The 10,456-nt window shown below is 49.1% G+C and overlaps 1 protein-coding gene across 3 annotated transcripts in view; it reads right to left on the minus strand.

Annotated features, from left to right (window-relative positions):
• RMDN3 (regulator of microtubule dynamics 3) overlaps positions 1-8,548 on the minus strand; it is an 18,028-nt gene extending 9,480 nt beyond the window's left edge. Inside the window, exons 1-4 of one of the 3 annotated variants that reach the window (XM_008570239.1) lie at positions 8,049-8,184; positions 7,552-7,745; positions 4,642-4,834; positions 3,969-4,112 (exon numbers count right to left, since the gene is read on the minus strand). In XM_008570239.1, the coding sequence (XP_008568461.1) occupies positions 3,969-4,112; positions 4,642-4,834; positions 7,552-7,738 (524 nt within the window). In that variant the 5' untranslated portion in view covers positions 7,739-7,745; positions 8,049-8,184. Of the gene's footprint in view, positions 1-3,968; positions 4,113-4,641; positions 4,835-7,551 lie in introns of all 3 variants that reach the window. The other 2 variants (XM_008570238.1, XM_008570240.1) reach the window with 2 other exon arrangements.
• Between the last annotated feature and the right edge of the window lie 1,908 nt (positions 8,549-10,456).

The following is a 10,456-nucleotide window of genomic DNA, read 5'->3' on the forward strand; positions in this document are numbered from 1 at the left end:
CCGCCCCGGGGGCGCACAAAATAAGTGCGCCGCTTGGGAAGCGCAGCGGCGCACCCGCCCGAGGGTTCGGATCCCACATACAGACCGGTTCCCGCTCACTGGCTGAGCGAGGCGCGGGAGCGACACCGAGGGTTGCAATCCCGTTGCCGGTCCCCGGTCCGGTACGGGGGCAACACTGAGGGTTGCGATCCGTTGCCGGACACGGAAAAAGACAAAAGACAAAAGACAAAAAAAAAAAAAAAAAAAACCTTAAAATATAGGGGGGGCTGATCTCCTGAAGTAGAATGATTACCACGCTAAGGATTTGTCAATTGTTTTCACTTTATCAGCCAAAGGCACCTGCCAGAACCAACATGGGTGGGTACCAGAGCCTTGGAGGCCATGGGCAGCCACACATATCCATATTTTCTCTCTCAAACTTGTACGTCTGACCCAAGGCAACAACCAAACCTAAATTACAACAGGAGTATCCCTTGGGAACCTTGAAAGGACGGGGGTGGGGTAGGAGCAGCTTTGTGGCTAGAAGCAGGAGAGGAAGAACATGCAAACAACCCCCTGGGAAGGTGTCTCTTGAGCTACCATGGCCAGGTAGTTCCTAGGGAGTCCAAACCCTGATGCACTCTCTAAAGAGGGAGCCAAGTTTCTCTTGGATTTTGACCTCCACCAGCAGCAGATTAGGGTGTTTTTCTCTAACTGCCAACTAAATCAGACAAACACTGAGCAGGGGAAAAGATAGGATTTCCAGGGGCCAGAAGCAGACACCAGAGAGCTCTCCAGACTGAGTGAAGAAAATGCAGAGTGTGTCAGAGCCAGAAAGTCCTGAAGCACAAGGGAGGTCTTAGGGTCATTCAGGGATAAACTTTCCTCCATCTGGAATGAAAGATAAGGTAGGCTCCTATGGCTGGAGCAAAACAACTAAAGGAGAAATGAAGGAGACACAAATAAAGTCAATATATGACAGCCTGAAGTCAGGCACTGAATGTGGTAGGCAGAAGTGCTGTCTTTCTCATTCAGAAAACCAGAGACAACAAGGGGGCAAGCACTGGAAAGTACCAAGTAAGCAACAAGACCTGGTACCCAAAAGGCATTTCTCAAAGGAAGATATATAAATGGCCAACAGACACATGAAGAAATGCTCAACATTACTCAGCATCAGGGAAATGCAAATCAAAACTACACTGAGATATCATCTTACCCCAGTTAGAATGGCTATTATAAAAAAGACAATAACAAATGGTGGCAAGGATGAGGAGAAGGGAACCCTCCTATGCTGCTGGTAGGACTTAAATTAGTGCAGCCATTATGGAAAATGGTACAGTTTCCTCAAACAACTACAGAACTGCCATACGATCCAGCAGTCCCACTGCTGAGTACATACAAGATCTGGTGCCCAGTGCATGCTGATTGCTTCTTTAGAGAGGAGCTTCTGGTCTCATCTTAAAAAGGAGCCCCAGGAACATCTACTACAAGAACTTTTAATATATGTAAAATCTTCCTAACCTCACATTGCTTTTTAAGAGGTTATCCAAGTATCTTTCCCCTCTAGGAATTTACAGTAAAAACTTTTTTTTTTTCTTTTTTAAAGATGGCCAGTAAGGGGATCTTAACCCTTGGCTTGGTGTTGTCAGTACCACGCTCTCCCAAGTGAGCTAACCGGCCATTCCTATATAGGGATCCGAACCCGTGGCCTTGGTGTTATCAGCACCGCACTCTCCCAAGTGAGCCATGGGCCGGCCCTTACAGTAAAAACTTTAGAAATTAAAGGGAGAAGGGGACTGGCCGGTTAGCTCAGTTGGTTAAAACACAGCCTTATAACACCAAGATCACAGGTGCAGATCCCCCTACAGGCCAGCTGCCAAAAAATAAAAAGTAGAAAAAACAAAGGGACAAAGAAACATGGCATCAGAATTCACAACTGACCTGGGTAGTAATGAGCAAGACCACATGGGCAACCTAGAGAAACTCCCAACCTAACTCTAAGGCTTAGACAATAACCTGCCCCAAATGAGAAAATCAAACCAGCATCTACTCTGCCCAGCCAGCCCAAAGGCAAAATGGGGAAATGATTTATCTGGAGTGAAGAGCTTAAGTCTCATCATCTCCCTTTGTTAGAAAGAGAGGGAGACCCTGTTCCCTGCTGAGTCAAGGGCTACCTCGGCCAATCGAGGGCGAAAACAAGAGTCTCAGCCTGGCTGGTTAGCTCAGTTGGTTAGAGCACAGCCTTATAACAAAGTCACGGGTTCAGATCCCCATACCGGTCAGCTGCCCAGTACTCTCAGGGAGGAACTACTGCTGTTATACCTGCTAGAGCACAAGCATCAGCACAGTCTCCCCTGGGACCTAAGCCAGAAGAAAGTCCTGCAATGCTGCCATCCCTCTGGGTCCTAGAGGCAAGAGTTCACATAGCCAGGGAGAAGCAGAGATCAGGAAGGGCCTTGCTTCCACCCACAGAGTGAGAACTAGGGCCCTGTGAGGCAGAGAGGCTCCTGCAAGGCTGGCATGATGAGGACTTCAGTTACAAGTCAGCCCCACTGCAAGGAGCTCTGCCTCACCCACTGCCTGGCATCAGCCCCATAGGCTTCTGGGGCCTGAGAAGAGATATATCACGTGCCAGAGCTACTACATTTATACCATTGTCTCACACCTTCTACTTCCCAGATTACCAACCCAGCCCTTGAAGAAATCCACCAGAGAGAGGGATAGCCCTTTTGTCTCAGTTACACACACACGCCCTCCTTCTGGCAATTAAGTTTTTTCCAACTCTTCCTAAACCCCATTAGAGGGGCTGAGTGTGAAGCATTCAAAGAAGTCCAGGCATGGGCCCTGACCCTGACAGTCTCTCCTGGTGGGGGAGATAAGACCCAACCTAAATGAGATGACAAATGCCCAAGAAGGAGTGAAGATGAAGATGAGGTTACAGGCAATCCCTTTTGGCTGGGATGCCTGGGAAGGCTTGCTGGGTTTTGACAGGGAGAGAACTCAGCTGTGTTTGTACAATGCCCAAGGAATGAGATCACGGACCTGAACAATGATTCTGCCTCTGCCATATTCAGTCAATCTCCTGGGAGCTCAATGTTATTTTATTTGGAAGAAAGAGGGAATACAGCTTTCAGTGGAATACAGCAGCCTATCAAATCTTATCCCTTCATCCCTCAAAGAAGCTCTCCTTCCCCAAGGCCCACATGTTCAAAACCATTTCAGAGTTTGTGAACTCCTCCTAGAATTCCCCCTTGACCTATATGGCACTGGCCATGGGAAAAAGAATTATTCACATGGCCACTGCCCCAGATAGCAGCCAGCTAAACCAGGGTCTTGCACCACCACCGTCTTTCACATGCTACAGGATCTGTCATGGGGCTGAGCCTGCTGGAGCTATAATTAACACCACCCTTCCCCTTGCCCCATCACAAGTGGCAGGCAGCCCTGCCCTGCTCCTTGTGGCCTTGGGATCCCTAGTGAGCACCCCAAGCAGTGAAGCACCCACAAGCCTGGGGGTTTACCACTCTGGCTCTCACTGACCCCAGAAGTTTGTACAACTTCAAATTATCTTTAAGAGCCTTGAGTTCTACATCCTGATCTTGGGCAAAGCTGTGTACCAGGGAGAGGGAGCACGCTTTGTGCTTAGAGATATCTGTATACCCAGCTTCAGCCACTCAAGGAAAGGAACAAAGTCATGGAACCATGCTTACAAAATCTCAGTGATAACACAGAAAAATGCCCAAACTAATAAAATATATAATAACTATGTAAAAAACCGACTCAGTGGAAAATGACAGATGCACGCAATGTCTGAATGACATAAATTGAATGGAGTTTTTTGTTTCAACTGCTCTGTATTTTATTTTTTTATACTCTTGCCATGTTCCAAAAGTTATTTACAGCAGTTTGGTTTGAATTTTCCATTGATAATACTTTTACAAAATGCAACCTGGCTGCAGCCATAACTGCCTCCAGGAGAGACAACTCACCCCCCTTCACTCTCGGCATCTGTGAACGTGGCTCCTGAGGAGGCCGTGAAGTAGACAGAGCTGGAGCCAGTGGAGTCACTCCTCTCCCGGAGAAATGGGAACCTTCGCCGCCGAGCCACTCTCTGGTTCTCTTCCATGTTGGATCTGGAAAGCAGACCCCATTCCAGAGGATACATTACCCCATCCAGCCTATCTTTCTCCTAACCATGGGGGAGCCTCTTACTACTGCCCCCCATTAAAGGGCCAAGAGCAAAGAAAATCCTGGGTCTCTACCCTCAGGAGAGCAAGAAGGAAGGGCAGCTGCCTGGGCCCAGCCTGCATGGACAGACTAGCTTAAACAGAACAAAGTTTCAGTTACTGCAACGGACCACGAGGGCCCAGAAGTAGCAAGGAGCTTGTGCAAGGCGAGGCACCAAATGGATAGATTACCCTCAAATTAGGTCAGAAGCTATACAACTGGCTTCTTCAGCAAAGGCGAGAACATAGTCCAGAAGTAGCAAGGAGCTTGTGCAAGGCGAGGCACCAAATGGACAGATTACCCTCAAATTAGGTCAGAAGCTATACAACTGGCTTCTTCAGCAAAGGCGAGAACATACTTCAGCTGAAAAGCTGTAGAAGCAGGGAAAAGTTGAAGGGTGGGGGACAAAGCAGGAGAGAAGGCTGCATTACTCACCGGACCTCCCCAACAATCTCCCCAGCAAGCCCTTGCAGGCTGCTCCTCAGCTCCTCCACCTCCCGCCGCAATGCCATAAGAGTGGTTAGCACAAAGTCCAGACGGTCCAGCACCTTCTCCTGCCCTTCCTGTGGAAGGCTGGGCAGTACTGCAGCATCTCCAGCCTCACCTGGGATGGACCGCAACTGCATCACTGTAGGAAAGGGAACAGGAGACAGTGACACCATGGGATACAGTAAGGAAAAGATCTTGTACCTAAAATTCAAGAACACTTGCTTCTCATTGAAGTTCAATTTACAGAGAAGACCCTTGAGCCTTGAGGCTCAGACAGCATACATTCCCAGCTAAGTTATGGTCACAAGTCCCAAGTAACTACCCAGAAAAAAATTACGGTCCCAATCTCTAAAAACAGCCCTCTGCTCCAAGAACCTTCCACACCAGGGCCTGTCAGCAATGCTGCACACCATGGCAGATAACATAAAATGCCTGAAAGAGTGTGGTACCTAGGAGGCAGGACAATGCCCTACTAATGCAAAAGAAAAACCTTTACCTGACCATTTAGGACCAAGTACCAAGCAGTCAATACCAACCACACAGCAGAACTAAAATTGAGCTCACTCAAATTCTATCTGTCACTTCACAAAGAATAGTAAATAAAACTCTGAGCTTCTCTCAAGAGGTTCATTTAGTATTAGAGAGGGGCAAGGAGAAAAGGGGAAGTTAACTACTAAGAAAAAAGGTACATGAAAAAGCGCATCAAAACCCCATTAGGAGGAGTTCCGGTCAAGATGGCAGAATAGATGGGCCGCGGCATCACTCTCTCCCACAGATCAACCAATTTACAACTATAAAAATGTAACATCAGCCAAGCTGGGGCCGCTAGAGCTCAGGGGAAGAGGAGGAGAGACCTACAGAGTTCGTGAAGGCAGGAGAAACCACAATGAGAGAAAGAAAAAAACTGCTCTGAGTGTTTCAGGCCGTGGCTGCTTTAAGGCTGAAACTACTGAGCGCAAGGAGCAGGAGCCAGCAGAAGCCGCAGCTGTGGCCTTCAGATGGAGTTGCTTGGAGGCGGCAGGGGAGAAGAGGACCTTGGTGGCCCCCAGGAGAGCAAGACCACTAATAGGGTTCCTGTGGACCCACAAGGAGCGAGGAGCCAGAACAGCTGAAAAAGGGGAGCCATTCAGAGGCCTATGAGTCAACACAAGGGACCCGCACATGGCCTGTTCCATGGGAAGTGTTTAGAGCATGGGCGGTGAGGGAGACAGGCCCACTGGGAGAACACTGGAACACAGCAAGGACAACTGGCTCATCCCCCAATCAGTGCAAGACCACTCAGAGGAGACTGGTCAAGAACGCAGAATTGCATGGGGTGCAGTTTGATGAAAAAACTCAGGCCCAGATCAGAGTTTCTACACAACCCAGGTGCACCGAGTATCTGGAGAGCCGGAAGTACCTATAAGGTCAACCATTAAACCCCGAGCTGTACAAAAAGCCTTCCCTAGGAAAACAGCAGCAAAGCAGCAATTTAGCTCAACAACACAGCTCAAGTACTGGTTCCCACAGGAAGTTCCCCCATGTTAGAAGTAAGCAAAGGACAAAAATTAGTTCCAGCCCAGGCACACCACCAGTGCCTTGAAGCCCGCCAGGAGACATGAAGCTTGGAGCCAGAGACAAGATCCCCACCCACAACCCCTAACACTGCCAGTGCCTTGGGGCCCGCCCGGGGTATGGATCCATTGACCAGACACTCCCCACAACCAGGCACACCGCCAGCACCAAGAAGCATGCCAAAAACATCACCTCCATGTCAGTGGCCCACCACAGTCACGACAATAACCATGGCTGCTGCAAAAATGGGTAGACACCATAACCACCACACAGATGATCTGCCAGCCACTGGTGTGCATTGACACAAGGAGAGTCACCAGCAGAGATAAAGAAAAGAGGATGTCTCTCTCCACAAAGCTCATTTCAGAGTGACAGAAGAAGCATCTGCTCTATGATAATATTGGGGGACCTGATTACACCTCTCAGCATTGGACAGATCATTTAGGCAACAAATCAACAGAGTAACCATTATTCTTTCAGAAGTCTTAGGTGATAACTCTTTGAAGACTCTCCCGAAACTTACTTTTGAAGCCATCTGACATTGGTAACCAAAGAAAACACTCATTTCCAACTGACATGGGGTGAGATGAACTAAACACTCCTCTATTACACAAAGATGAAGAAAGTGGTTTGAACCAGCCCTAGATACTTTGCTCAAACGAGTTAACATGAAAGTTTCACAAAACTGAAAGCACTACCCATTTCAGCTGTGGCTGGCTTCCAGCCACATTCAGCTTCAATTGCATGAAGTGTGCTCCCAGCCCATGCTGTGGAAAGTCCACTGGACCAGGTGACCAGGCCCAATCTTGCCACTTACTCTGTGACAACCCAGGGAAACTTACACAATCTTGTTGAATCTATATTTCCTCATAAGGATTAAAAACTTGGGTTTTAAATAGTCTCCGAGTTCCCTTCAAATTCTAATACGTAATTTAATACTAAACCTCAAGACTTGTAATCCGTACAAGATTAGTTATTCCTTTTGTCTGCTTTTGGACTTTTCCTCGACTTTCCTCTACACGCCTCACCCAACACTAAGCAAGTGTCTCTGATATACACATAGCACTGCAGTGGCCAGAACTAAAAGTGAAAGCTAAACAGTCTCTTTGCAACATATTTTCCTGGGATTACAGCGGACAGAATACACAAGACGAAGAGTGCTTTCCTTTTCAATAAGCTTTCCCCCAAAAAGTGAAACCCTCAGGTACCCCCGCCGTTGCCCTGTCTCACAGGCTTTGCCAAAGGCAGCTTGGACCCCAGGCTCATCAGTCATTGACCGCGGTCTCTGGGATGGACTCCTACCCTGGCGTCTGGGCTCTGAAGTCTGCGTGTATTCCAAGGCGTTGGGCAGGCTCTGGCTCCGGCCATGGCGCTGGGACCGTTTCCACCGCTGGCTGTAGAGGACGCACAGGAATCCAAGGCCGGCAGCAGTGCCCAGCAACAGTCCCAGCTTGGCGCGGGCGCCGCCCAGGGCCCCCAATCTAGACATGCTGCACCTGCAGCCCGCATAAACCACCGGGAGCAGGCGGGCGTGGGGAGGGGAAGAGAGGTTCGTGAGCCTGGTCCACCCACCCCAAGACTAGATTGACACCGGGAGATAGCTCTTTGCCCAGATCCTGAGCTCCCTCACCCCAATCCGGACCCTAAGGCTTCCGCCTGCCTCCTGGGCCTGACTACCCCGTTCCTCACCCAGCTTTGACGTAGCCTCCCCTCCAACACACCCCCTGATCTAGGTCACGGAGTCCGGCTTCTAGGTCTTCAACCCCCTCCTCAGCCTCACGACTCTCCAGACGACAAACCTGCCGCCCTGGCTGCAAACTCTCGCCTTCCGTCACGCCCCCTAAAGGCGTTCTGGCCTAGCAGAAGATCCACTCAGACCCCCACCCGGACGCCAGCCACCATGGCAGCAGCCGCCGCTGCCTCACGCTGTCAATGACCGTGACGTCAATTAAACAGCGCCATCAGCTCCGCGCACCTTCGGAAGGAGCAGAGAGATGACCACACGAGGCTCCGCCTCCAGCCTCTCTGGAGGCGGGGCCAGGAGGCTGCCGGTGGGGCGGAGTCAGCAGAAAGCGGGAAAGGGCAACTGAGAAGGGAGGGGGGAAAAAAGGGAAAGGTGGAGACTTCTGGGGTCTGGACGCTCGAGCAGTGACTCCCTCGGTCGGATCACCTGAGGTTCCATTTCCCTCCAGTCACACCCACTTACCTGCTGCTCCTGGAATATGCTTAGCATATTCAGGCTTTCTTCATTCTCTTCTGCTTAGAACGACCCCTCCTCTACCCAGAAAAGGCCACGCCCCTCCTTCCTTTCCTTAGCACTCTGGCATAGCTCAGACTTCTTTTCATTTTGGCTTAATTTAATAGTTTATGGATTTTTTATTCAAACAATTTACCAAGCCCTTTGACAGTTCAAATTAGAACAGATAAATTGTAGGTTATCCACAAGAGGTCCCTGAGTCCCTGGGGCGAGCTTCTTCTGCCAGCTGACATTTAAAAACTCAAATTATAGATGCAACCCAGCACTAAAAAGTCTTAAACCTAAACCTAACGTTGTAATTTTTACATTGACCAGAAACAGGATTATAAATTGTTTTCCATTTCCAGATTAAAGTCTTTGAAATTCGTTTCTCTGATGATAACATTTTTTAACATTTGCATGAGTCTGAAACTTGAATTGACCACTAATTGTTTAAATTGGTTCAGATACCATTTTGTTTTTTGTTTCCTTTAATCTGTGTTGATCATTTTTTCTGTATCCACCAGTGACCCACAGATTCTTCTATAATTCCATTTTATTCTTGTGATTTTATGCAACTTCTTGTAATTTTTAGTCGTTTTTCTTGTAAAAAAGACTATGATTCCAATTTTATTGTCAGCATTTCTTAAGAGTTAAAATTTAGGACACCTCAAATATCTAGGCCAGTCCTCCAAAAATCTTTGACTAGATCTTATATTTATTTACCTTTTAATTGTGAGATATTTTACACATATAAGAATACAGTTAGTGACACAAAGGTCAAGGGTTCAGATCCCAGTACCTGTCAGCCACCAAAAAAAAAAAAAAAAAAGACTACGTTTAATGTATACGTATGTCGTAAATAATAAAAGCACTGAGGTACCCAACCCACAGTTTAAGGAATAGAACTTCACCAAAACCTCCTACTCATCTTAAAAAGATTCAGTTCAGGGGGGTGGCCAGTTAGCTCAGATGGTTAGAGTATGGTGCTGCTGATAACACCAACCTTCAGGGATTGATCCCTATACCAGCCAGCCTAAAAAAATAAAAATAGAGATTCAATGCAGGGGCTTCCAGTCAAGATGGCGGAATAGATGGTCCCTAGCGTCACTCTCTCCCACAAATCAAACGATTTAAACTATAAAAACATAACATCAAGTGCATATGGAACAGGGAGACGTCCAGTGGAGGAGGCAGAAGCTCCACAGAGACCACATGCCCTGCGGGGCCGCCGTCACACAATCCGGCAGATAGGCCTCACCGCCGCCACCCGGCTCCATTCGCACAGAGTGGGGAGACATCTGGCAAGGGAGGCGGAGGCTCCGCAGAAACCACACACCCTGGGCCGGCCCATGGCTCACTTGGGGGAGTGTGGTGCTGATAACACCAAGGCCCCAGGTTCGGATACCATATAGGGATGGCTGGTTTGCTCACTGGCTGAGCGTGGTGCTGACAACACCAAGTCAAGGGTTAAGATCCCCTTACAGGTCATCTATAAGAAAAAAAAAAAAGAAACCACACACCCCGTGGGGCCACCACTGCGTGATCCAGCAGGTAGGCTTCACCGCAGGCACCTGGCTCCATTCCCAGCCTGGCCTTGTGCCCTCGAAGCAGGGAGACATCTGGCAGGGGAGGCAGGAACTCCACGGGGACCACACTGCTGCCGCGCAATCCAGCAGCCCGGCCCAATGCGTACGGAGCACGGAGACGTCCAGCAAGGGAGATACAAGCTCCATAGAGTCCACACACCCTGTGGGGGGGCCACCGCTGCATGATTCAGCAGCAGGTAGGCTTTGCCGCCGCCACCCGGCTCCATCCCAAGACCGGCCTAGAGCACACGGAACAGGGAGAAGTCCAGCACAGGAGGTGGAAGCTCAGCAGAGACCACACACCCTGTGGTACCGCCCTGTGATCCAGCAGCCCAGCAGAGTCCAAGCTGACCAGAGAGGTGGCTCCCCGGAGAGGCCCAAG

This window comes from Galeopterus variegatus, unplaced genomic scaffold (assembly GCF_000696425.1).
Source record: "Galeopterus variegatus unplaced genomic scaffold, G_variegatus-3.0.2 Scaffold583, whole genome shotgun sequence".
In the NCBI taxonomy this organism is placed as follows: domain Eukaryota; kingdom Metazoa; phylum Chordata; class Mammalia; order Dermoptera; family Cynocephalidae; genus Galeopterus; species Galeopterus variegatus.